The 26,417-nt window shown below is 54.2% G+C and overlaps 1 protein-coding gene across 6 annotated transcripts in view; it reads left to right on the top strand.

Annotated features, from left to right (window-relative positions):
- Positions 1-25,912, top strand: part of TMEM51 (transmembrane protein 51) — a 47,053-nt gene extending 21,141 nt beyond the window's left edge. The window contains exons 1-7 of one of the 6 annotated variants that reach the window (XM_046662127.1): positions 1,965-5,147; positions 7,269-7,442; positions 9,204-9,427; positions 17,222-17,366; positions 17,957-18,030; positions 22,102-22,636; positions 24,804-25,912. In XM_046662127.1, the coding sequence (XP_046518083.1) occupies positions 22,296-22,636; positions 24,804-25,209 (747 nt within the window). In that variant the 5' untranslated portion in view covers positions 1,965-5,147; positions 7,269-7,442; positions 9,204-9,427; ... (1 more) ...; positions 17,957-18,030; positions 22,102-22,295 and the 3' untranslated portion in view covers positions 25,210-25,912. Of the gene's footprint in view, positions 1-1,964; positions 5,148-7,268; positions 7,443-9,203; positions 9,428-17,221; positions 17,367-17,956; positions 18,031-22,101; positions 22,637-24,803 lie in introns of those variants that run through there. The other 5 variants (XM_046662124.1, XM_046662126.1, XM_046662129.1 and 2 more) reach the window with 5 other exon arrangements.
- Positions 25,913-26,417: the final 505 nt, after the last annotated feature.

The following is a 26,417-nucleotide window of genomic DNA, read 5'->3' as shown; positions in this document are numbered from 1 at the left end:
TCAATGAAATGCCTAGTGACAGCTTATGTTTCTGGGTTTTTTTCTTGGTGGCGTCCATACGTGAGGTTGGTTACAATGGCTGACAAAGGGACGTAGTTCAGCCTTGTAGTTCGTGAACACTGTGTGTAGACCCCGGCTGGTCAGGGACAAACACTTCCTCAGTTCACAGCAAAATAAGAAAACCGAGGACCGCGTATTAAATTTCCCTGATATCAAAATTAATCTCCTGAGGCGTGTCCTTCTTGCCAAGATGCCCTCCCGCTCCTCTGCCGCCGCGCCGGCCGTTCTGCGTGAGAGGGAGGCAACAGGAGAGGGGACGAGGCTTTCTGTTTGGGTTTTGTTTTGTTTTAACGCCCTTACTTGGGAGAAGAGAAAGCTTGCAACCCAGTGTCAGTCCTCTCCAAAGACTGGAGGGAATTTACTGGTCTGTGAACCCCGTAGTCTGGGAAGTACTGGTTTCGTCTCTTTCCACTGGCTGAACTGAGGCTTGGCGTCATTTTCCAGTACCCTTGGAGCCCCACGGCCGTGCCGACGCCACTTTTCAAGGTGGCCTCAGATGTGGAGTGCTGCGGCCTCTGGCCATCCCCATCAGCCCTGCCCTCATCCCTCAGGAGACCTCACAGAGCTCCCCCAAGTGGAACGAATGATGCCCATCCCAAGCGAGGACCCTGCAGGTCCAGGAGGTCTGCTGTGGCGGCAGTGAGGGTCCCAACACCTCAGCCAGCTCTGGTCTTCCAGCGGCCGGCCCTCTCGCCGCCCCGGGAGCAATTCAGCTCCCTGCCCAGCCCGTGGAGGTGGGGGAGCTCTGCCATGAGGCGGGGGTGCCTGCGGAAGGCTCCTGGGAAGCCTTCCTACCTGTTCTTCCAGACCCCTTGGGTGCGCAGAAGGGCCTGAACACCAAGCTAAGGGCTTTGGTCTTTGATCCTTGGGCACTGGAGAGCCACCGAAGGTGTCTGAGCAGGGGAGTGACAGGATAACAAAGTCTATTTCAGGAGGATAAACATGGCAGAACCGGACAGAAAAGAAAGACTGGGGGCAGGAGCCAGGCAGGGACAGTGCAGTGTGGGGGCCACCCTGAGTGGCAGCAGTCGGAACAGAAAGGAGGAAGGGATGGGCATTTGTGATGGAAGGACTGGGAGGGAGAATTCAGGCCTGGATGCGGGGGAGCTGGGGGTCATGGGTGAGCTGGGTTTCCAGCCCAGATGAGAAGGATTGTGGCTCTGCCAGTGTGGAAACTCCTGGCCTCAGTTATCTGTAGAACGGGGTGAGAGGTAGGGCTGTGGGGACGATGAAATGAGATCATGCATGGAAATCAGCTCTGGCCTGAGTGGAGCGGTAGGCAGGTGTGAGGAGCCAGAGGGCCCTTGTGAGCAGGGCTCTATCCTGGGGGTGCTGGGGAGCCATGGAGGGATTTTTGACTGAGGGTGTGTGGTCACATTTGCCTTTTGAGAAAGACTCCCCCAAAAGCATCGTAGAGAGGGCAGGCCAGGAGGCCACGGAGGAGGCCCTTGTGGTCCCTATCCAGGGGAGTGTGAGGTTGGCCTGGACCAAGAAGGAGGTGGCGGGCCATCCTGGGGTGGCCTCTCCCCAGCCCATCTTTCTTGTTGTCCCCTTTGTGCTCTGGCAACTGCTGCGATGAATGTGGGTGGCAGGCGTGTGTCCTGGCAGCCCTGCACTGGGGCTCTCCGTGACCCTTGGCCTATCTGTGTATGCAAACCATATGCTGGGCCAGCCCCTGCGACAGCCGCTGGGACAACAGAGGCCTGGGTGTTTGACCAGAGAGGCAGCAGCTGCCCAGTGGGAGTGTGAAGCCCAGCGCTGGGTTCACTTTCCCTTCCAAAGCATCGTCCCCAGCCCCCCGGCCACCCCCATGCCCCCCGTGGTCTCTCCAGCCTCTCCCTTGCCTCATGGGGACCAGATCTGCAGCCGTCCTGCCAGTTTCCTCTCCTGTCTTCCTCCTCCTGGGCTGTCACTGTGTCCTCTCCATTTTTGCCCACTTTTCTCTCCTTCTTTGGGTTGCTCCTGCCTCTCTGTTCCCTCCTGTCCTTCCTCCCCAGCGTGTCGTCTCTCCTAGTTTCTTCTCTGTTGTCCCTCTTGGGCATGCAGGAGGCTGAGGGCAGAGTCTCTGGGGCGGCGCAGTGCCTGGCCACAGGGTAGAGAGACGGCATCCCCTCGGGCGTGTCCGCCTGTCCCTTCCAGTACGCTTCTTTCTTTTTTCCCGGTGTCTCTCTTTGCTAGAAGTACGTTATAACCTTAGCAATAACGTTTTCAGGGGCAGGCCTGGCTCTTCTCCCTCTAATTCTGCTGACCGCCTAGAGGCATTCCCAGCCCAGTGATTCATGGCAGTATCCATGGGTGGCCTGTTCTAGGGCAGAGGCCTGGGGGGAGGTTTGCTAACCATCAGCCCAGCGATTGTGCCCTTCCTCAGTCAGTGCACGGCCACAGGCCCCTCTCGCTCTCAGTGAGTGACCCGAATAGTCATCCTCAGAACATCCCAGCCAGTCTTGGAAAGAGACCCGGTACCCCTGGAATTCAGGCCTTGAGTCTCGCCGAGTTCAGGACTCCCCCCTCTGCTTGCAGCCTGGCTGTGCAGTCTGAGGATGCGCAACCAGAAGGTGGTGGCGGAGGCCCGCTCAGTGAGCACCAAGCTGGCCTCAGAAAGGGGAGGCCGGGGGACCGCTGGTGGTTTGCTTTTGTTTTTGTTTTTATAGTCATCGTTTATTTTAATTTTTTTTATTAGGCAAGAGGGTATGTATGGGTTCACACAGGGGAAACGTGGGTATGTCCAGCTGGGTTCACGGGTTCGATGGTGTCCCTGGAGCCTGGCTCCCCCTCCCTCTCAGCTCGCCTGTCCTCCGTGCTGGCTCCCTCCTCAGAGGCCCAGCTGGCCATGCAGCTCTCTGCATCCCATCCTTCCTGGAAACCCTGCAGGGACGGGCCCAGCAAGGAGGCCCCCCCTTGGGGAACAGGAAGATCTGATTGGCCAGGCCCGGCCACGCCCAGGTCCAGGTGGCCCGTCCCCCGCCTCCAGTGCCCCTCTTTGGAAGTGACTAGTGCAGCAGCCTCTGGACAGCTTGGGGGCACGCAGCGCCGTCTCCGAAGGGTCCCTGCAGAGAGTTCTGGCATAGTGCTCAGCATCCCTCAGATTGTCCGTTTGGGATTTTCCTATCCGATACTGAGTTTTGTACAGAGAGGGCATACCTGTGGGTGCCTGGCACGGGGTGGTTTCTCTGAGAGCCTGGGTCTCCGCGCCCCCAGCACCTGGAGCACAGGCAGGCGTGCTGCGGCTGCGCAGTGAATTCATGTGGACTCAGTGACTGGAGGGCTGGGGCGGCTGGAGTTGGGCAGCCCCGCTCCTGCCCCCAGGGCCGCCCCCACCGGGCAGCTCCACCTGTCCGTGCCCAGCGTGTGGGGGGCACTAAGGAAATAGCAGCTATTGTATCATTGTTGTTACTCTTGTGACTCCACCGTTGCTATTGTTCAACCTGGAAGCTTCTCCCGGCTCCAGGAGCCATCTTGACCCTTGCTGACTCTCTCCCTCTGGCTACCTTTGCTTTAGTAAGCCCGCTCTGTGCCAAAATGTGTGGCCTTACGATTCCTCCAGTGATCTTCAGATCTGAACAACCCACAGGGTGGATCAAGGGTCAGACCTCACAGATCCTTAAACTGTGCGGTCCAGGCCCTCTGTGGGGTAGACAGTGTGGCCTAGCTCCTGGCCTGAGGCGACAGGGGACATGACTGGAACACCCACAGACTCACCGGAGACCTTGACACCCGCTGTGGGGCTTCTGGGTGGACGATCTGGGCTCGAATGTGGACGGTGCAGGTTAGGAGCCTGTGGTTTCTGACTGGTCACTGCCCTCGGCCCCCATCCCTCTCATAGTGGGGACAAGGGAGCAACCAGGGGGCGTTTTGATGATCCAGGTTGCATACATGCCGTGCAAGCGTGTCCTGCTCAGTGCCCGGGCCCAGGAAGTACTCTGAGCGTGGGCTTGAGTTGCAACCCTCAGCACTGTGCTGGGGGGGCTCAGAGAGGGGCGGAGTCCTTGGACATGAGATGCAGCTTCAGGCGGCCCCTTGAGCTCTGAGTCACGGCCTGACCTGGGTGGCGGAGAGACACAGGGTCAGCTCCCAGCCCTGACCATCAGCTTCTGAGCAGGATACTTAAGACACTGGCATTTGTCTCTGTCATTCAGTGGTCTGGGACAACCCCAGGGGCCTTCACTCTCTCTGCCATCAGCAAACCTCTGCTTCTGATGTTGGACTGAGGAGTGCCTTGCCCATGGAGGCAGTATATAGATGTTTGAAAACTCCTCTTGAAGCCTGGTGTGGGGCAGTGGGAGGCAGGATTTCAGAGGGACTCTGGACTCAGCCTGTCTGGGTCACACTTGTGCTCTGCTACTTATTAACGCGAGACTTTGGGCAAGTTACCTGACCTCTCTGGGCCTCAGCGTCTGCATCTGTAACGTGGGGATGAAGGTAGTGGCTTCTCCTTGAAGGTTAGGTGAGATAAGCCGAGCTCAGAGCCAGCAGTCGATGGTGTTGGCTGTTCTTATCGTGACGGAAAGATGCATGCTTTTGAAAAGAAAAGGCCCTCTTCTAAAATGCATACTCCCCCCAAGTTGTCATGTGACACACATCGTCTCCATCCAGGTCTGCCTGAAGCTCTGAGAGCCATGCTGCTGGGTACCAGAGTGGGCACTTATCCAGGGGGACAGTCTGTGGAGGGCCAGTGAACCCCTGAAATTGGACAGGACTGTACCTAGGGCCTTATGGTGGGCTGGACAATGACATTATTAATGAATAATGACACACTTCCCAAAAACATCCACATCCTAAGCCCAGAGCCTGTGCATGTGTGACCTTGTATGGTAAAGGCCTTTGAGGATTCACGTTATCCAGACGCGCATGATGTAGTCACGAGAGTCCTTAGAAGAGGGAGGCAGGAGAGTCAGTCAGAGAAGGTGTGCCCGTGGAAGCAGAGGTTGGAATGAAGCGCTCCAGAGACAGAGGAAGGGGCCAGGAGCCGAGGAGTGCAGGCGGCCTCTGGAGGCTGAAGAAGACGAGGAAACAGCTTCTCTCCTGAACCCTCCAGAAGGAATGCAGCCCTGCTGACGCCTTAATTGTAGCCTTCTGCCTCCAGAACAGTAAGAGAAGGAATTTGTGTTGCTTTAAGCCACTAAGTTTATGGGAACTTGTTACAGCACCAACAGGAAACCAATACAGCCCTTCTCGGGGGAGGGTCCCTAGGTGTTTATCAGGTTTTCCCCTGCGTTGACAGGCAGGTGATGAACAGCCACTGGTCCCGAGCATCCCACCTGGCCCAGGAGACCCCTGCTGAGTGTGGTGGCACCCACCTTCCCCTCCTGCTCAGGCCTCCATGTTCCTATGTAGCACATCTGAAGTGCGAATATGTTTTTCACCAGTAATTTCTTTTCTGGAAAGGACTCTGAGAAGCCCCACAGAACAGCCTGTCCTGTCACGCGGGGTCCCAAATTAGGGCCATTCCAGGTGCCACGGAGCATCCTCCCCTCGTCCCTGATCACACCTGATGCCGGCTCTGGGCCTCCCCTTCTGAGCTGCTGCCACCTGTCTGAACGGGGAAGCTGGCTGCTGTTTGTGCTGCGGGATCAGTGGAGGCTCCTCTGTGGGGATGGGCCTCTTAGCCCCTTCTCAAGGCCACAGCCTGGTGCCCACCTCCTAGCTCAAGTTGGTCATTCACACACCCAGAAGAGCCACAGCTTTTCCACAGAGCGCTCTGCACCTCCCCGCCAACCCTGGTTTCCCACACACATGACAACAGCAGCCAGCCATGTGCCAATGCTGTGCCAGACCTGGCATACGTTATGTCACTGGATCCTCAGAAGCAGCCTCTGCCTTTTACAGATGGGGAAACTGAGGCTCACAGAGGTGAAGTACATTGCCAGGGGTGTGCAGAACTAGACGAAGACGCCATGTATTTATCACTATGTCAGCTACTCATTCTTTCATTAAATTCCACTGTAGCATTATGCTGTGCTTTTCATTCACTCAACGGACCTTTATTAAGCTCCTGTTGCCTGTGCCAGGCCTCTCCTAGAACGGAGAGAAAGCAGTGGACAAAGCAGAGAATTCCCGCCCCAGAGAGCTCACCTTCCAGAGCAGTCTGTCTGATAGAAATAGAATGCGAGCGCCAGGTGTAATTTAAAATCTCCTGGTAACCACATTTTTTTGAAAAAGTGCAAAGAAGCAGGCGAAATTAATTTTAATAATATATTTTATTTAATTCAATATGTCTGAAATATATCATTTCAACATGGAATTAATTAAAAATGTTAATGAGATACTCTTTTCGTCCTCCTAAGCCTTTGAAATCTCCTGGGTATTTTACACTCGCATAAGACATTTCAGTGCAAAGCAGCACCTTTCAGGAGCTCAGATGGCCCCACGTGGCTAGTGGCTCCTGTATTCAATGGTGCAGCTCTTGCATAAAGCAGGTTCCCAGTGGCCATCCAGGCAGCCACCTGGGTGTTACTGGTGTCACAGAGCCAGTGTCACCCAGTAAACTGAGCAGCCGTCAGTCCCTTCCTGCCACATCTAGTTTGGGACTACGCCGGCCACACCCGGCTCTGGGCTTCTTGCGGCTGGGTTGTTGTGGAATTCAGGGAGCAGCCTTTCTTTGTGGGATGGCAGGTGGAAATGCTGAGCCACGGCTTGGAACACTGGGTTAATCCAGCCCTTAATTTGTGCCATATCTTCGTCAGTGGCCCATGCAGGGCGACTCTCTTGTTTTATTTATTGTTGTTATTTTATTTCCGTTTTCCCCCGTCCCTGATTCCATTTTTCCTTTCCTCCTCTCCGGGGCCGCCATCCCAGGGATTGAACCGGCCCGGGACCTAGAGTTAGGACTGATTGTGGGGAGCCCTGGCAAAGGACAGTCAGGCTGTTGTTCCTTCAGGAGGGGGTGGTCACTGGGCAGGTAAGACAGCAGCATCCTCTGAACTTCTCTGGGACACTTGAGGCTGACCATTGCCCCTCCCTGTTGGCACCTCCCCCTGGAACCTCTGGACCCAGTGCGTCCTGGCTCCCTGGGCTCTGCCTGCTGAGCCCTTCTCAGCTCCTTCACCCGGGCTGCCCTCTCCCCACTGCTGGCTCAGGCTCCCTCGGAAAGCCCGTTCTGAGTCTCACACTGATTCCTGCGATGATTACATCTGTGCCAGTGCTCCATTGATGAGGGTTTTCCCTGCGTGTTATCTGTTCGGCAAGGTATCATTATTGCCATTTTACAGATAAGGAAACTGAGACTTCGGGGATAAGGAACAGCCAGCTGAGCGGAGTAGCCGAGGCTCGTGCCAAAGTCCTTGCCTTGACCCGCCGTGGCGCTCACCTCCCTGATCTGCGTGTGCCTGTCACCACGGCCCTCCTGGTTCTGGAACTTGTGCCTTCACCCAACAGAGCTGCAGGTACCCGCAGCCGGCCTCCCAGGCTTTGCTCCCACCACCTCGAGCCTCTCGGCCTGACCACCAGACATCCCCCCCATTCCAGTCCTCACCCTGGTTCTCTGTATGGGTCCTTCACTGACGCCCCTAATCTCTCCATCTGAGAACAAGCTGTGACTCTCTCCACCGAGTTCCCCTCTGGGTCTGTGGCTGCGTACAAGTCACCACAAACCGAGCGGCTTCAGAGAACTCTGATTATTTCATGCTCCTGTGGGCAAGGGGTCCAGGCACAGCTTAGCCAGGTGCCCTGCAAGGCTGCGGCCATGGTGCTGGCCAGCGCTGGGGTCTCACCTGGAGGCTCAAGTGGGGAAGGAGCCCCCTCCAGGCTGTTGTGGTTGTGGGCAGGATTCACCCCCTTACAGTTGTCCGAAGAAAGGCCTCATTGTCTTGCTGGCTGTCATTTTGAGGCCACCTCGGGTCCTCGCCAAATGGGTCTCCCCCTAAAATGGCTGCACACTTTATCAAAGTCAGCGTCAAGAGAATGTCTCACGAGGCGAGCATTACAGCCTTGTGTGATATAATGTCATACACAGAACCACCTTCATCCCATCGCTTGTGCCATATTTCATTGACCAGAAACAGGCCGTGGGTCCCACCCCGACTCAAGCAGAGGGGTCACACAGGGGCGTGAGCACCAGGAGGTGGGGGCCATGGGGCCTCCTTAAGAGTCTGCCGACCACACCCTCTCTCTGATTGTCTTGTTTTGATGGCAGGAGGGGAGAGTGGAATGGAGAGACCGCTGTCTGGCTTTGGACAAGAGCTCAGTAAAATACCATCTGGCTCTTGGAGCTCTTGTGATGATAAGGAAGCTCTTACAGGTCAAGCTTTTAGCACTGTCCTTGGCATAGCTGTGAGTCTTATAAATAATAACAAATTTACTGTTACCATTCACCAGGCCTGGGCTGCTTTAGGTGACAAAAAGCCCTAAGTAACAGTAGCTTCAATAAAATAAACCTTTAGGGGGCCGGCCCCATGGCCGAGTGGTTAAGTTCGCACGCTCCGCTTTGGTGGCCCAGGGTTTCACCAGTTCAGATCCTGGGTGCAGACGTGGCACAGCTCATCAGGCCATGCTGAGGCGGCGTCCCACATGCCACAACTAGAAGGACCCACAATTAAAATATACAACTATGTACTGGGGGGATTTGGGGAGAAAAAGCAGAAAAAAAAAAAAAAGATTGGCAACAGTTGTTAGCTCAGGTGCCAATCTTAAAGAAATAAAATAAAATAAAATAAACCTTCATTTTTCTCCCATGAGAAGAGAGTCCAGAGGTCCGTAGTCCAGGGCTGGGAGGGCAGCTCCGCATTCAGCCAGGACCCAGGCGCTTTCTGTCTTGTTGCTTTCTGGTTCTCTACCTCATGTTCCAGCTTGGCTGCTGAACTCTAGCCATCACATCTACATTACAATCAATAGGAAGAAGGAAGGGGCAAAAAAAAAAAGACATGTCCCTTCCATTTAGGAACCTTCCTGAGTGTCCCCCTCCCGTGATAGACACTCCTGCTTGTGTCCCATTGGCCAGAACTTAGCCATACGGCTCGGCCAGCTGCACAGGAGGCTGCGTAATGCCATCTTTATTCTGGAAGCCACAGGAAACTGGACATCAGTCTTCCTATGATGAAGGAAGAGAAGAGTGGATATTGGGAACCGAGAGCAGCCAAAGAAAACCACCCTCGTGAGAATATGAGGCTAGTGAGTGGGCGCCACCTCTCTTCTCTCTCTCCCTCCAGCACGGGTAGGAGAAGACAGGATCAGGAGGTGAGCTGTGCCTAGAAGGTCCTCGCCTTTTCCAGCACTTCGCTGGGGCCCGACTGGCCTTTACAGATCAGAACGGCAGCAGGAGAGCGGCCAGCTGCCCTCTGCAGCCCCGAGAGACCGTCTTGCAGTTTCCTCGGGGCCGACGTGTAGACGGGAGGCCACTTCGGGATCACGTGTGGGCCGCTGAGAAAGCACCGTGAGTCTTTTTCGGTTCCCGGGGCAGTAACCTGGGGGAGTGGGCTGTGGTGAGTGTGGGCCTGTAATGGCGGGGAATTGGAATGGCATCCTCCCTGGCTGCACCGTGTCTTGGCGCTTACTGTATACACAGCACTACACGCTTACTGTGGTTAAAACTCTCGCTCTTCCACCCTGTGAGGTCATGCTGTCCACGCTCGTCGCCCTGGACGAAGGGGATGTGAGTCCAGCCCTGGCACCGGCTGCGACCTCTCTAACTCGGGGTTGAGTGGCACTAGGCTGCTGGGAGCAACAAGGGGGAGGATGCTGGGAAGTGCTGGCAAGCCGTGGAGGTCGGAGGTCATAAGCCGAGGGGGGTCGGCCAAGGGGAGTTCTTGTTTTATTTCCCAATGTGAAAGAGGCGCCAAGCCCCACGAAACAAGCCCCTCCGTGACCGCTCATCCTCTCCTCTGTCCTGTGGGCTGCCCCGTTCTAACCTCTATTCCAGCTTCATGGTTAAACATCCCAGCATCAATTATTTACAGTATGTCCCAATGAGTATCAGGGTTTCAGGGGACAGAGTGACTCACACAGGGGAAGTTTGTTTTTATGGAGGGGAAATGACACGAAGGAAAACAGGGAATTCTACCTGCTGACCAAGAGACTGAGGTCAGCCTAGGGAGGGCTTCTGGCAGCCAGGGTGTGGGGCGGGGGCTCTCCGTGGAGTGGGGGGCTAGGAGGCAGTGGGTGTTGGGTTGTGCTAGCTCTGGAGTCAGACATAGCTAGTTTGAATCTTTGCTGTGCCATTCACTGTGTGGCTTTGAGCAGGTATCTTAACTTCTCTGAACTTCAGTTTCCTCATCTGTGAAATGGGGCTTGTTCTAGAAACTTTCTCATTAGGGTTCTTGGGAAACTTAAATGTGATAAGAAAAACTAAATTTAAAATCTAATTATATTGATTAGTAATAGTAAATATTTAAAATAAAATTGACTAAATTTTATAAATAAAATAAAATTAATAATAATGATAGCCAGCCATCGTGGTCTAGTGGTTAAGATTTGGTGGCCTCATTGCCTGCCACGGCCCAGGATTCATTTCCCAGTCAGGGATCCCCACCCACCCCCCGTCTGTTGTCTGTCAGTTGTCAGACTGGCGGCTGCATGTTGCTGTGATGCTGAAAGCTGTTCCACTGGGATTTCAAATACCAGCCGGGTCAGCCATGGGGGACAGGTGTCAGTGGAGCTTCCCGACTAAGACTGTCTAGGAAGAGGGACCTGGCCACACACTTCCTAAAATATTGGCCATGAAAACCCTGTGAATAGCAGCGGAGCTTGTCTGATGTGGCGCCAGAAGGTGGGAGGATGGCACAGGAAGACCAGGCAGGGTTCCTTCCACTGCTCTGCGCAGGGGCGCCAGGAGTCGGGATTGACCTGACGGCACAAACAACGACGACGTCATAAGAGTAACACTAATACATGCAGGGAACGCACGCAGCGCAGCGCCAGGCGCTTGGTCAGCGCTCAGGACGTCCACTGCTGTTGCTCCGATTCCAAAATGTAACAGTGGGAAAAAGAACTGGATGTGACAAGTGACTTCCTAAAATCGGAAGCAGGAGGAGACGGGGGCTCGAGAAAGCGGCTCTGGCTAGAAGGCTTCAAGAGGGAATGGCGGGTGGCAGGTGGAGAAGAGGGGATGGGGAGCTGGACGAGGTCAGCTGCATCCAAAGGGGCTCTTGGCAGAAGGTTCGGGAACCACTTCAAGGGAGGCAGCAGCGCTGTGGCTGGAAAAGAAACAGTCCAGATATGGGCATGGTAAACTCGCTCCCGCCGCGTCTGCGTCTCCTGAATCGGGTCCCGGCTGCCAGAGGCCTGGGAGCTGGGAGGGCCGGTCTGTCTGTCTGCTCCGCACACCTCTCGTCTGAGTTAAAAATGCCTCCGACCAGGACCGCGTGAAATAAACGCCTGCGTGGTTTTGTCCCGAGGGCGTGGCAGCGAGCTGTGGTTTTGAGCCCCTGGGAGACCAAGCGCCTGTCAATACGGGCGTGAAAAGGCTCCGTTTTATCACAGTTTTCATCCCAGCAAAGGTGGAACAAGTGGAAACCTGGCTCTTTAGCGGAGTCGTGGGTTAAAATGTAAGCCCGGGAGAGGGGGGGCCAGGCTGCCCCACCCCCTCCCCGCTGGCCGCACAGGGAGTGGGTGCAGAATTCACCAAGTGACTGGTGTCACCCGAATCCAGGAACTGCCCAGCTAAACCCACGCCTGGGTGAGTCCGCAGTCTGAGCGCTGGTGGGTGCCGTGGAAAGGTGTGAACGCCCGTGCTGCCTGTGTTCATCTCCTGTGGCTGCGCTAACAAATACCCCAGAGTTGGTGGCTAAAACAACTCCGATTTGTTCTCTTACAGTTCTTGAGGTCAGAAGTCCACAGCGAGCTCTTGTGGGCTAAAGTCAACAGGTCGGTGGGGCCGGTTCCTTCCGGAGGCTCCCGGGAGCATCCATGTCCTGCCCTTTCCAGCTCTAGGGGCCGCCTGCGTTCTGTGGCTTGCAGCCCCTTCCTCTCATCACTGCGGCTTCTTGCTTCCAACATCCCATCTCCCACTTCCTCCTCTGACCTTTTGCCTCCCTGTCATAAGGGCACTCCTAATTAAATTGGACCCACCTGGGTAATCCCAGCTGCTCTCCCTGTCTCAAGATCCTTAACTTAATCATATGTGAAAAGTCCCTTTTGCCATATAAAGTCACAGCCACAAACTCCAGGGGTTAGGATCTGGGTGTCTTTGGGGACCATTATTCAGCCTGCCCCAGCCTTTTCCCAGATTCTGAGATACACAGGGTGGGGAGTAGCACACAGCCCTGAGCTGGACCCGGGATCCTTCTCTGCCCCCAACTTGAATGGCCTTGAGTTAGCGCCTCACCCCTTCCGGCCTCTCTGAGGATGGATGGTCACGCCCCTGCCCCCTCAGTTCTGTAAACTGACGTGTTTAGAGCAGTTACTCTCTGCCAGGCGCTGGGACAGGCCCTTCAGCACTCGCTCACTGACTTTTCAGCTTTCCTGTCCCTGGACACTGCCCGTCAGCCTCCTGCTTCAGGGCCTCTGTTCTGCGGTTCCCTCTGCCTGGAAGCTCCCTCCCCAGATGGCCACAGGGCTCCCTCCTGCGCCTCCTTCAAATCTTTGCTCAGATCTGACTTTCTTGGTGGCTGTGTCCCCGGACCACCACATTTAATGTCACTTTCCCAGCTCTCCTGGCCACTGTCACCAACAGCACTGTCTTCCTCCAACTTGACATTCTTTAGTAGAATTTTCTCTGTTAGGCCGGTTGTCTAGGGCTCTGCAGGGACAAGGCCTTCTGTCTGTCTCGGTCACTCCTCTGTCCCCAGCACTCCGAGCAGGCCCCGGCACGTGGTTGCTGCTCAGTTCATATTTTGCTGAGTGAATAATAAACACCTGCTCACTCACGGCTTTGGGTTCACACCACAACAGCCCAGCGGGGGAGATCCCAGTGTCATCGTTCTTACAGTGAGACAGGGGATGGTGGCAGCAGAGCCGACACAGGCAGGCCGCCTCCGGCCGGGAGCGCCCACCGGGAGGCCCACCACGCCTCGGGCGGGCTGGTACCTGCAAACAGCCTCCGCGCTCCCCGACTCTAGAAGTTCTCCTCTCTGCCCTCCTCTGCTTTTTGCTGCAAAATGCCTCTTTGGGAGGAGGATCCAAGGGCATCAAGTTGGTGTCCAGACAGCCTGCTGCACGAGGACAAATGCCGCGTCCAGAGGGTGCCCAGAGGGTGCCCAGGGTCGCACGAGCCCGGCCCGCAGCCAGCACCCTGACCAGGGCCCAAGAAGGAGGATGCACTCCAGCCTCTCCCGCCAGGCCCCCGACCCCCCCGCCTCGCCAGACTCGGGGCTGAGCCTCAGAAGTTGGCGCTCCTGGTCTCGGGAGGGTCGGCTGTGACATCTCTTACTTGCTCCTCGAGCCCAGAGGGTAGCCCCTGGTGGGACCGTGGACCCAGCCCTTCCTAACAGGGATTCTGCCCTGCGCTGGTTTAGTTAATCGAGCTTGGCTGAAAGGCTAGTTTTCCGTGGTCCCGTGGATGAGGAAGGTCTGAACAAGGACACAGTGCACAGGGCCACTCCTCATGAGCTGTGAGACCCCAGGCAAGTTTCTCAACTTGTCTGTGCCTCAGTGTATTCAGTGATAATGTGGACAAAGGTGGGCACGATAGTCCCCCCCTCGTATGGTGGCTGGGCAGAATAAATGAACCAAGCCGTGCGAAGCACTTAGCGTGCGCCCAGCACACAGTCAGCATCCAGGAAATAGGAGCAGATGTTTCTGTGGCTGGCGGGTGCGAGGGCTGCCGGGTGGGAGGCAGGTGGGGTGGTCAGCGCCTGTGCTCAACTTTGCTCACCAGAGTGGAAGGCCACTGGGGGCTCAGCCCAGAGCCTGGAGAAGGATCGAGGTCTGAGCTCTTAGAAGGTGACGGGAGCTCTGGCTGCTGATCCCACGGGCCCCAGACTATCCTGGCGGAGAGACACAAGGAGACGCCACATTTCCCGGGAAATATGGAATGTGGCTGGAGCCCCCGAGAGCGGGTCCCCGGTGCCAGCCTTGCAAATAGGGTCACACGCCAGCCGCTTGCTTAGAGAAAGACACCACGTCAAGCTCCCGAAGAAAAGATGCCTGGTTTGTTGACTTGCTCCTTCTGTTTACGTCCTGGAGTCTTCAGAATGAGTTTGTCTTCCTTCATTTCGCCACCGCCTAAGTGGGTTAGCAAGGAGACGGGAGATGTCAGGTCTCATAAAATTCACTCGTGTCTTACGCTGGGGTCGGGGAAGCTGCCTCCCTTCTCTGGCGGGTGTCCTCTCTCCCGGCGCTCTGTGACTTCTCAGGTGGAACCTTTGCCTGGAGTACCCTAGTCTCCTCCTACCCACGGACTCTGCCCAGGACATTTCCAGACACCGTGAGCTGCTGCTTCCTCTTCCTTCTCCCTGCCTCCCTCACATCGAATTCACAGCTCTTTCTGCAGGCTCCTTCTGTGTGCCCCGTTTTAGCAGAAGTGCTTCGTGGTTAAAAGCATGAGTTTTAGGATCAGACATACTTTCTCCTTGCCTTGTGCTAGCTGTGTGACCTTAGACAAGTTACTGTGCCTCTCTGAACCTCAGTGTCCTTATCTATAAAATAGAACTAATGGCATTTAAGTGACTCTGCATGGAAGTTGCTCCGCAGAGGGCATGGCGGAGCTGGCATCCCACACACGTTCCTCTTACCTGACGGTGACTTCCCCGCTTCGAGGACCAGTTGCCTGCCTTCCTGCTGGACTGTGAGAGTCTTTCTCCCACATCGGGGCCCCCAGAGCCCTGGGCACACAGTTGGGAGCCAGGAATTGTTGGCATCAAATTCTTTAAAAAGCCTTTTTAGAAGAAATGCATCCCTGTGAAATGCATCTCGTGCTCTTGTCAGGAACGATCTCCAGGGTAAACCGTGCATCGCTCATTTCTGGCCTGTGCGTCCTGCCCAGGGAGGGCCCCGTGGGACTCCGCCTCGTGGGTGCTGGTGAGACGCAAGGGACCAGAGGTGGACTTCACAGTCAGCTAGATTCGATTGTGAATATTGACTCTGCTGCTTACAGCTGTGTGACCTGGGGCAAGTTACTTAACCTCTTTGAGACTGAGATAGTGAGGCTAACTTCCTTGAAGGGGGAGGATTGGATGCATTTGAAAGGGTGCCTGTCACGGTCTCCACGGCTGCTGATTTCATCCTTGCTACTCCTGGTGACTCCCTGCTCCTGCTGTTACCGTTCCTCCGCCTTGCAGGTGACTTACCCTCCTTTCTGTCCCTTTTCCCGTCAGCCCTCTCCGGCTCGGGCAGCCCCCCTTCCCTCTGCTTTGCTTTTACGACTCATTTGCACAGTGCCGTTCATGCTTCCCGAGTGCACAATCCACACCAGCCTGTTCTGAAAGAACAGGAACCTGATACCCTTTGACCTTAGCTCTGGGGGAGGGGGCCTCAGACTCCCGGGGGGACAGGAGGGGCCTCAGTGAGGGCTCAGAGCCTTTCTTCCCGGCCCCGCCCCCTCCCCTCGGCCTGGGACGGGAGCTTGGGGACAAAAGGGCCTGTGGCCTGAAACTTGACCGAGGGAGCCCCGCTGAATTCCTCCTTTGTGACGGGAACGGTGCACGGCCCGGCCCTGCGCAGGGAGCCCGGGTCCCTTTCCCAGTTACGCGGCTCGGCAGGAGGAGGTGGGGTGCAGGGAAGATGGTCAAGGGGCCTCCTTGTGCGGGGGCCGGTCGGTGCTGCCAGACACCCCCGAGGGCCACGTCTCCTCCCGCGGAAGCCGCTGGGCTGGATGCTTCTGGAACGGTGCCGCGCAGAGCCCAGGAGCCGCGTGAGGGTCTCCCTCAGACCCCTGGCTTCCGACCTGTGTCCCGCTGACTGTCTGGGATCCCGCGGGAAGCGGGCAAGGGACGGCTGGACCGCCGACGCAGGGAGCCCGTTGCTGTTTCAGCCGGAGCAGCGCTGTGTTCTGTGGTTGGATCTCACTTAAATTGTCATCTTTATATTAGAGTCAGAAAGACACCAGTCCAGGCGTGGCGGGCAGGTCTCAGCAGGCGGAGCCCTCCGATGTCCAGGGCTGTGACCACCTTCCCACCCTGGACACAGCCCCCTCCCCACCGCCCTGCGCCTGCCCCCAGGGGGTCCCTGCTGGCTCTGGTGGCCAGGGATGTGCGTGGGAGCGGAGACAGCAGCTCCCAGGCTGTGGGAACGAGGCTCGGGGCTCTCACGGCCTGCGACTTCTCCCCGGGAGACCAGGGGAGGGCCGGCACCTCGAACCCCCCCGGGGAATACCGATCGAGTTGGAATGGAAATCACATTTCGTCTGGGCCCCTTTCCCATGCTGCTGGCAGGTTGTCCGCACACAGATCCAAGATTCAGGTTCCAGGGAGTCCTGAAAGTGAGCTCTGTCTAGTCCTCTCCCCTCGGTGCCAGCCTCGAACTGGGAAGTCCCCTCCTTGACACGGGGCACCAGTGAAACTTTTAAACTTGCCAGATAGTCATGCCTTCATTCTACAAATGGTTATTGTGCGCCTGTTAGGTTCCCAACGCACCCAGCTGGGCGCTGGGCATCCAGAGATGGACAGGGCAGACGACAGCTTTCCTTCGGGGAGGGGACACGCCAATGGGGGAGACGGAGCCAACACAAAAACAAAACAAGACTGTCATACATTATGAGGTGATATCATCCATCCTTGGGAAGGAAGGTCGTCAAGGAATGAAGCGTGGGGCTTGAGAGGAGCTGGGTGAGGGAGGGGGCATTTTATATAGAGCGGCCAGGGAAATGCTTGCTGAGGAGGTGGCATTTGAGCTGAGAGACAGAAGTAATAAAGGACTAGCCAAACAAAAGAGACAGATGGAAGAGTGTTTCAGGCAGCCGGAACAGCAAGTGCAAAGGCCCTGTGGCAGGAAGTGTTTGGTGTGACTGAGAAACAGAATGGAAGCCACTGAGGGTCGGTGAGCCAAGAGATAAGATAGGAGTGAGGCAGGAGCCCATCAAGTCTGGTGGGATTTGAAGGCCACAGCAAAGGAGTTTGGATCTTGTGCTAAGAGTGGTGGACAGACATTGATGGCTTTTGGAAATACCTATTGCAAAATATTTCAGCCAATCAAAAGAGTATCTAGAAGATATATGCAAAGTGTGAGGAATAATATAATAAGTAAACACCCCTGCACCCTTCACTTTTCCCCTCCCCAGCACCATTTCTCACTCCTCTGGGGAGGTAGCTATTATCCTGAATTGTAGTTTTATAATCTTTGCATTTCTTCCTAGTATTACCAAAATAGAGCCAGATACAACTTGGTTTTGCCTGGTTCTGAACTTCATATAAATGGAATCCTGCTGTGTGTTCTGCAATTTGCTTTCTGCTCTGCATCCCATGTGTCAGACTGGTCCATGCTGGTGCCTATGGCCACAGGTGACTCATTTTCACTGCTGCGTAGTACTCCACTGGGTGACACCATCATGGCTTAACTTTTCTCTTGGGACGTAACACCACTCGCTTTTCTAATGTTGAACCAATTCCACATTCTTGGCATAGACCCAACTTGATTGTGATGTATTATCTTTTTAAAAACAGACAAACATTGTTGGGTTCCATTTGCTCGTGTTTTGTTTAGGACTTTTGCTCCCTGCTGGAGGATCAGATTGGCCTGGCATTTTCCTTCCTGGCCTTGTCCTTTTTTGGTTTGGGTATCAAGGTTGTAGAGGCCTCATAAGTGACTGGGTCTCGTCTCCTCCTCTTTCATCCCCCGGAGCACTTGTGTACGAAGGATAAACCATGGACGGACTTGGTAAATGTCGCTCCCACGTGGTCATCCTTGTGCAGCCCCACTTTTCTGGTACAGAATCGTGGCTTCTTTTGGTACAACTTGTCTACCCTGCCCCAACCTGTGCCCTCCCCCTAAAAAAACAGAAAACACATCCCTCCCTGCTACCCCGCCACGAGCCCCTCAAATTGACATGCTCCCAGCTTACTTAGAAAGCGGTATTTCTGTTTTTTTGCAGGTGGATCCTGAACTCTAGATTGTACCATGAAGGGTCGTTTCCGGGCTGCCCTGAGCTGTGCCAGGTGACAACAGGTGGGTGCCTCTCTTAACGGGCTAACAATTTTTCCTGAAAACCCAGATACAGGGTTATTCACTATCCTCAGGGCCACCTTGCACAGGAGCGCGATGGGGCCAACTCCAGGGTCCAGAGCTGGGTCTGGCTGACTGGGACCCCGGGCTGCCCAGCAAAGCTGCTCTGTCTGTTTCAGGAACTCGCTGGAAAGTACGTGATCCAAATCCTCCCTAGGCACAAAATTAGCTTCTTTCCCTATTTTTGAAAAGGAAAGAACATCACACTAAATATAACATGGGTCAGCAAGCCAAAAACAAGACACACCAGCCACCAGCTGCACCTCCGGGGGCTGGGTTTCCACACCCCGGAGAACCGTCGAGATCCTGGGCTCCGGAGGGAGGGTGAGTCGGGGAACAATTTTAAGCTACCGCTGGACATGGAACCCTGCCGTGAACCCAAAACCCGAAACCCTTTCTTTCATGTTCTTACTCTAAAAGGGCCACATGCACAGATCTGGGTTTTCCAATTCTTCTTCTCCAGTAAGAAAAAGAAAATAAAAATCATTCTAATCCCATTGCACAGAGAAAATAACCGTATACATCATGGCATGTATAGTTTGAGTGTTTTGAAATTTAGTACAATACATTAAATGGTGTCTCTCAACCTTTTTTCCCCACTACTGTCCCCTAAGGAGTCTTTTTAGACGTCTTTTTGTAATGCTCCCCTCCCCCACCCCATGAAGGTGTCATCCCATAGGTAGATGGCGTGTCCGTTTGTGTGCTGCGGAGGGCCACAAACCACTGTAACATCTAAGATGATTTCACACCATCCCCAACAACCAATTTTTTCCCCCATGTTGGGGCTCTCAGCCCATTGAGAATGCAGGCTTTAAATAATATCAAATAACCTTTCTATAAAACCTTAGAGTGTGCAGGTCACATAACTGTTCTAGGTGCTTTATCCACGTTTGTTTACTTACCATAAATCCCCTATGAGGTGAGTACTAGAGAGCTTTCATCTCCATTTTACAGTTGTGGGAACTGAGGCACAGAGAGGTTAAGTAACTTGCCCAAGGTCACACAGCTGGGAAAGTACAGAGTGAGGATCTGAGCCCAGGCAGCCTGGCTCCAAAGTTCACGCTTAACCACCAAGCTGTGTTGCCCTCCAACAACACCTTCTGATTATAAAACATTCAAAATTCAGAAATCGAGTAAAGGACATACTTGCCAAGCCCCCTCCATCCCCGGAAGCATCATTGGTACAAGTTTGGAATGTGCCCCTCATCTGGGAATTTTACGTACATGTTTGTGAAATGTATGAAAATGTATGGTCTCTTTTTTATTTTAACGTAAGTAGGATCATTTTCTCTGTATATTCATATATACATATCTGTGTATAGAATTTTTTTTCCTGCTTTTTCTCCCCAAATCCCCCCAGTACATAGTTGTATATTTTAGTTGTGAGTCCTTCTAGTTGTGGCATGTGGGATGCCGCCTCAACGTGGCCTGACAAGTGGTGCCATGTCCACGCCCAGGATCCGAACTGGCAAAATCCTGGGCCGCCGAAGCAGAGCGCATGACCTCAACCACACGGCCACGGGGCCGGCCCCTACAATTTTTAAAAATAGAATTACACTGAACATACTGTTTTTTTAACCTTGTTGTTTGACTTTAAAATATATCACTAGCAGCTTTAAGACCATAAGTTAACAAGTGCAGGTACCATATTTTATTTAACCAGATCCAGATTATTGGCTATTTAAGGAGTTTCTAATCCCTCATCTCTATAAAGCGATGATGAATTTCTTTGCCTTGTATTTAGTTCTTAGAAGCTGGAATTGCAAAGCTAAAAGGTGTAAACGTTTTTGAAACTGTTGATCCATAAATGCCAAAATCTGCCACCCAGAAAAATTGCATGCAGTTGCCCATCCCAACACCCTCAGGTATTTATTGCCTGTTTTCAATCAGTGGCAATTTAACTGGCCAAAAACGTGTGAATCCTGACATTTTCATCTCTGCCCGTGACTCTCTTCTGGGGCCTGTTTTGCTCACTGTCAGCGAAGCTTGAGCTGAGAGTTAAGGAGACGGGGAGGGGGGGAGGTTGAAGTGGCCCCAGTCGCTGGTGTAATAAACGCACCATCAGCTTCCCAGCCACAAGGTCTACCTGTCGGGTCCTTAGCAGGCGCCCCATGGTGGCTTTTTCATGTCTCCTGCTTCCAGCGCCAGCCTCGGCCTGCACCTCTCCACCACTGAGCCCTCGGCTCTGGCCTCGTCTCAGATCCGTTTGGCAGGCCGAGGCCTTCCCAGGGCTGCAGTCCCCTCGTCCTTCCCTTTGCTGGCCGTGAGCGAGAGTGTGAGGAACAGATACCCTTGTGTGTCAGTGTGTCCGTCGGTACGGCAGGCGCTTCCCGGCTGGTCCCACGCAGCCGTCTGCCGCAGGCTCCCCGTTCAGTGCCCTGCGTGCATGCACATGTGTGTTCACAGCCAGCACACAGGCATGGGAGAGCACGTTTGTGCACATATGCGCACACACAGTGCAGCACAGTCAGGGGGCAGACCCTGTTCTGTGAAGTGGGACTTCTCTCTCGCAGACGCTTCCTGTACAGCCCCAAGCCCGAGTTAGGAGACCCGGCTGCCTACCTCCGCCGTCCCTGTACTTTCTCTTATGTCGTCCTTACTCCTTGCAGACTGCCTTCCTGCCAGCCCGGAAGCCCCACTCCCCCTTAATTTGCTCCCACTGTTTCTCGGTGCCTGACGCTGCTCAGCAGATGCACAGAAATATTTGTTGAATGAAAAAAAGAAGGAACAGACTTCAAGCTGACAGAGGATGTTATCCCCAATATTTTTAGAGTATTTTTCAACAAAGTGGCCAGTTTCCAATTGAGCCCGTTGTTTGATGAGAAAATGCCTCTGCAGCGTCGGGTTTCAAGTGGGCTGGTTAGCCGGCCTTCTGGAAAGATCGGAAAGAATGCAGAATTGAAAACAGGGCCATGCCCATCGAAACATCTGTCAAGCTTTACTGTTCCGCCAAGGCTGCTGTGGCAGGGTTAACACTGAGGAGCAGTCAGCCAGGAGCTTGCTCGCTGGTCTTCTGGCCCCTGAGTGCTCTAAGCTAAACCCTTCTGGGGACGTGGGTGTCTGGATCACTCTGCAAGCCGACAGATGGTTATGGGCCCCCAGGATGGCTCACTGCTCCCTTTAGCCCACAGCCTCTGAGCTGCTTCACGGGAGGAGCCTTTCTCGGCCAGCTGGGCATAGCGGCTAAGATGAGGAATGTGTGGGCTTCTGCCCCTTTAAGGAAAGCAAAACTCCACGTGGCTGAAGACAAGCCTCTCTTCCCGGTGGCTTCATGTGGCCTCTGCTCATTTCATTTTGTGAGTCCCTGCGATGCCCCAGGAGCAGAGATGAAGCAGACGTGGCCCCGGGGAGAGAGGGACTTGCCGTGGTAGTTGCTGGGGGCTGGTGGGAGTGCACGGAAGGGGCAGCTGAGCAGGGGCCATCAGGGAACCGCAGAAATGCCAGGGGATGTCGAAGAAGGGCCAGGTGAGAGGTGAGTGGGAGAGGTATGGCCAGGTTGCGTTAGCCACGAACGTGAGTCTAAGGAGCCTGGATTTTCTCCTGCAGGAAACAGGGAGCCATTGAGGGTGGTGACCAGGCGGCAGTAGGCTGTCTGGACTGGGACGTGTCATTGACCCATGCCCGTTACCCAGGCGATTCTGGAACACCTGTTGACCACGGCTCCTGCATGCTGTCGTTCCCTCTCTTGGCTGTACCCCGTGAGAGTCGAGATTTTACTGCATTTCATTAAATGCCACAAAACGCTTTAGTGACCCGGAGCCCTGACCTCTCAGGCCTCCCGCAGGGAAAGATCCGGCTTTTCCTTTTCGGGTAGGGGCAGGCGGGCCAGCCTTCCTTCTGCAGCTCACAGGAGCACCAGCACGTAAGGCATCTGGAATGCATCAGAGGCGAGGCCCAGCGGAGCCCGTGGCTCAGTCCCGCTTCTTAACTCCTCCAGGAGCACAGTCACTGTGTTCCCAGCAGCGTCTCCAGTCGGAACTGATTTTCTCTCTCCTCTTTCTGCTTGCCTTCCAGACCCCCCGGCCACCGCTGTCCACACGGGACGCCTCGAATTTGCTGGAAGCCACCCCTCAAGAGTGTGGCTGCTGTTTTCCTAGTGCAGCGCTGAGGACTTTGTTCAGTGCACTCAAGGGGGTTTTATTGCTGCTGCTGCTTTTTATTTATTTATTTTCTTCCTTTGAACTGGGCTGTGCCCTGTTCTCGCTGGCATGATGGCGCAGTCCAAGGCCAACGGCTCACACTACGCGCTGACCGCCATCGGCCTGGGGATGCTGGTCCTCGGGGTCATCATGGCCATGTGGAACCTGGTGCCCGGGTTCAGTGCGGCCGAAAAGCCGACAGCTCAGGGGAACAAGACCGAGATAGGCAGTGGCATTCTCAAGAGCAAGACCTTCTCCGTGGCCTATGTGCTGGTCGGCGCTGGGGTGGCCCTGCTGCTGCTCTCCATCTGCCTGAGCATCCGGGACAAGAGGAAACAGCGGCAAGGCGAGGAGATGGCGCACATCCAGCACCAGCAGGGGGCCGAGCCTCGTGCCCAGGAGGAAGACAGGTGAGGACTGGCTGCCTCGCCCCAGATGGGGGATGGGCACACGCACACACACACACACGGGTGGGGCTCAGCAATGAGAATTCTTTAGTCCAGAGGTCTTACCTTCCCACTTTCTCCCATTCAGGCTCCGTAGAACAGCTTATCGTTTTACCAATAGCTTTAAACCTCTATCCCAGAGTTTCCCAAATAATGCGATATGAATAGACTACGGGTGTACTGAGATTTTGACATCCCCAGGGAAGCTGCGTGGGGCCTGGGGTGGCCAGAGCTCCTAGACTGGCTGCTTGCCCGTTCACCCCAGCGCTTAGAGTGGAAAAGGTTGCGAAGCAGTGTTCTGTTTAACCAAAAATAAATTTAAAAGATAAGTGATAAATCAGGGAACATATGATAAAGGTTGACATCCCTCTGATTGAAAGAGCCCTCACAAATGAGTGTGGAAGATGAACACACCAGCAGGAAAGTGGACAAATGAGCAAGCATTTCGTGGATGTTCAGACAGTAGATGTTCAACCTCATTAGTCACAAAGTGCAGACAAAAAGAAGGCGTCATTATTCTCTGCCCATTGTCCTGGCGGAGAGAGACAGCCTGGGTGTTAGAGGCTGTAGGGAGCGGGTTGCTGATGAGAGTGCTGACTGACATAACCTTTCTGAAGGAGTTTCCCACCAGGAGGCGGGATTGAAGATGCTGTTCTTAAGAGTTTCTTCCCGGGAGACAGTCACACAAGTGCAAAGGAGTTTATACCCATGTGCTCATCAGGGCCTTGCTTAGCACAGCAAAAACTGAGCAACAACCTAAATATCCATCCTTCGAGCTAAATTATTACACACCCATTCAATGGCGTTCTGCACACCGTTGTTGATCTCTCTGTGCTGATGGGGGACCCTGTCCACCAGGCTGAGAAAAGCAGGTCATAACGCAGCATCTCTGGGCACGTCTTCATCACGTCCAGTGGTGGCTGTGGGGTCAGAGACGGCTCTGGAAAGGGCACAGCAGAATGTTAACAGGGTTATCTCTGGGGGCAGGGGTTCAGGATGTTTTTATTTTCTTCATTAGGTTTTTCTGTGTTGTTTGAATTTACTACAAGTATGTCTTATCTTTATAGCGGGAAGGGAGTTCTTTTTATTTTGGGAAAATTAAACCCATTTTCTAATAATAGATAATGTATGCCTATTCTAGAAAACTTAGGAAATATAGAAAAGAACAGAGAAGGAAAATCCTCCCCTTAACTCCTCAGCCGGCCATGAGCACACACGAGTTCCTTCCTAAAGGAGATGAGAGGGAAGCTGGTTTCTAACAGGGGGCTTTCTGGTGTTGGCCATTGTCACCCCACAGGTTCAAGGGCAGCATCCTGGAAAATGGCTGTTGGCCTGACTCCCTATAAATGTGCCAACAACGCCCTGACTTTTCAGTGTTCTCTTTCAACAGTCAAATGAGAGTAAGGCAGAGGACCTGACCTGACCTTTGAGTCTTACGATGAAATTAGAAGATAAAATTACAGAATAATTTGAAATACACATAAATTTTATATTCCGATATTCCTTCTCTACCTGGGGGCAAACATTTTGCTTCAAACCGGCAGCTATTTCATGCAGGTGTCTGTTGCCTTTGGCCAAAGGACCCAGCTGGGCATCGGAATAGCCTACCCAGCACGTTGTTCAGTATGAGGCATAAAGGTGGGGTGGGGGGGCGGTTAACACGCAGAGAATCCAGTGTAGTAATTGAGAGTGTGGCCTTCACTTCCTGCCCTTCCACTTCCTAAAGGTGTGACCAAGTCACATAACCTCGATGTATGTTTCCCCATCTGTAAAATGGGTATAATAGTACCTAACTCCTAGTGTTGTTAGGAAGGTGGACTTGGTTCATGTGTGTTGAAGTACCTGGAACAGTGCCTGCCTCACAGCAGACAGTGGAAGCCTTAGCTTTGTTACATCTAGGACCCATGTGTCGTTCACAGGGCAGGTGTCTGTGGACCCAGTGCCGGTGCAGGATTTGGAGTCCATCTGTTTGTGATTTTAAGTGACCTGAGCGCAGGCTCACATGCTCCGTATTCACACTGTGTTCACTCTCCCTGTTCACGCTCCCTGTGTTCACACTCTCCATGCTCACACTCTCCGTGTTCACGCTCTCCGTGTTCACACTCTCTGTGCCGTGTCTGTTGTCTTACAGCCAGGAGGAGGAGGAGGTCTCCTCGAGGTACTACGTCCCCAGTTACGAGGAAGTGATGAACACAAACTACTCGCAGGCGAGGGAGCAGGACCAGAACCAGAGGATGAGCATCTCTCTCCCCTCCTATGAGTCCTTGACGGGCCTCGATGAGACGACCCCCACGACCGCCAGGGCCGACGTGGAGGCCAGCCCGGGGAACCCCCCCGACAGGCAGAACTCCAAGTTGGCCAAACGCCTGAAGCCACTGAAAGTTCGAAGGATTAAATCTGAGAAGCTTCACCTCAAAGACTTTAGGATCAATCTCCCAGACAAAAACGTCCCTCCTCCCTCCATCGAGCCTTTGACTCCCCCGCCACACTATGATGAAGTCCAGGAGAAGGCCCCCGACGCCCGGCCGCCTGACTGACGGCGCCTCTCAGGTGTCTTCCCTCCTGCCACTCACCCTCCGCACCCACAGACCCCCAGTGAAGCCACTTCAGCTGCAGATGAGGAGCGGAGGGGCCAGATGCCTCCTTAGCAATTTGGATGGTGGGGGGTTCTGTGAATTGGGAGAGACTGTGACGTCTGCGGAACCTCGTGTAGCAGGCACGTCAGACAGAGATGCTGCCTCGGCTCTCCTGATGTTGCGGGGCCATCGAGGGGTGACCCAGGCACCTTCCCCCTTGTTTTCCTTCAACTCTGAGTTGTCGGCCACACCACTCCTCTTTCCGGTTAGGAAAGGATACCCAGCAACTGGTTAGATTGTGGTTTTGTTCTGCTTCCACTCGGGCCATTTTGTCCTGCCTCCGCTTTCTTCACTGGAGTCCTGAACTGTGGGTGGGGGATATGACTCAGCTTTGGAGAAAGGACACGGGGCCGTTTTGTGAAGGAAGAGAATCAAGAGGCTGCATGATTATGTGGGGCGAGGCCCAGGCGGGTCTCTCAGAGCCCCTGATCCGTCGGGTCTTTGAGGGCCCCAGGCCTGAGGATGCATAAGGTCGTAGTCTTATCTGGTACTCTCTCCTCGTCTCTCCTGTGTAACAGCAAGAAAGGACAGCTGTGTGGGATGTTGTGTTCCTTCTAAAATGCCATGCAGCCGAGCTTTTTATAATAAAATATTTTATATGTAGGATGTCTGGGTGCTGATTACTTTAGCAGCTGTTCCAATGCTGACTTGCTTAGGGACAATAATAATAAGAATAGCTAATATCTACCAAACACTTAGTAGATGCCCGGTGCTGTACAAAGGCATTCACGTGTGTTGTCCCATCTCGTCTGGGTCCGGGTATTACCGCCATTTTGTAGGTTAGCTCGTGGAGGCTCAGGTCAAGTAAAGCACCCCATGTCACACCGCTAGGAAGTGGCAGAGCTGGGATTTGAACCCAGGCCATCTGGCTCCAGGGCCTGAGTGCTTAATCGCTCTACTGCACAACTCAGTGGGAAGAGCTTTTTCAGGCTTCGAATAAGGACCTGTGCTCCCCAAGAGCTGAGGCTGTCCCTGTCGACCCACATGCCCGACAGAAAGTTCTGGTTGTTTAGACAGCAGCTGTCTACCTGTCTAAACATCCTTCTGACATCTTCTCTCCCAAGAGCTGGCCCAGGAGGGAGCGGACGGGCTGTATGATCATGGAGGGG

Source organism: Equus quagga, chromosome 5, assembly GCF_021613505.1.
Source record: "Equus quagga isolate Etosha38 chromosome 5, UCLA_HA_Equagga_1.0, whole genome shotgun sequence".
In the NCBI taxonomy this organism is placed as follows: domain Eukaryota; kingdom Metazoa; phylum Chordata; class Mammalia; order Perissodactyla; family Equidae; genus Equus; species Equus quagga.
The sequence above is the reverse complement of the archived record's forward strand: the minus strand, read 5'-3'. Positions and strand labels throughout refer to the sequence as shown.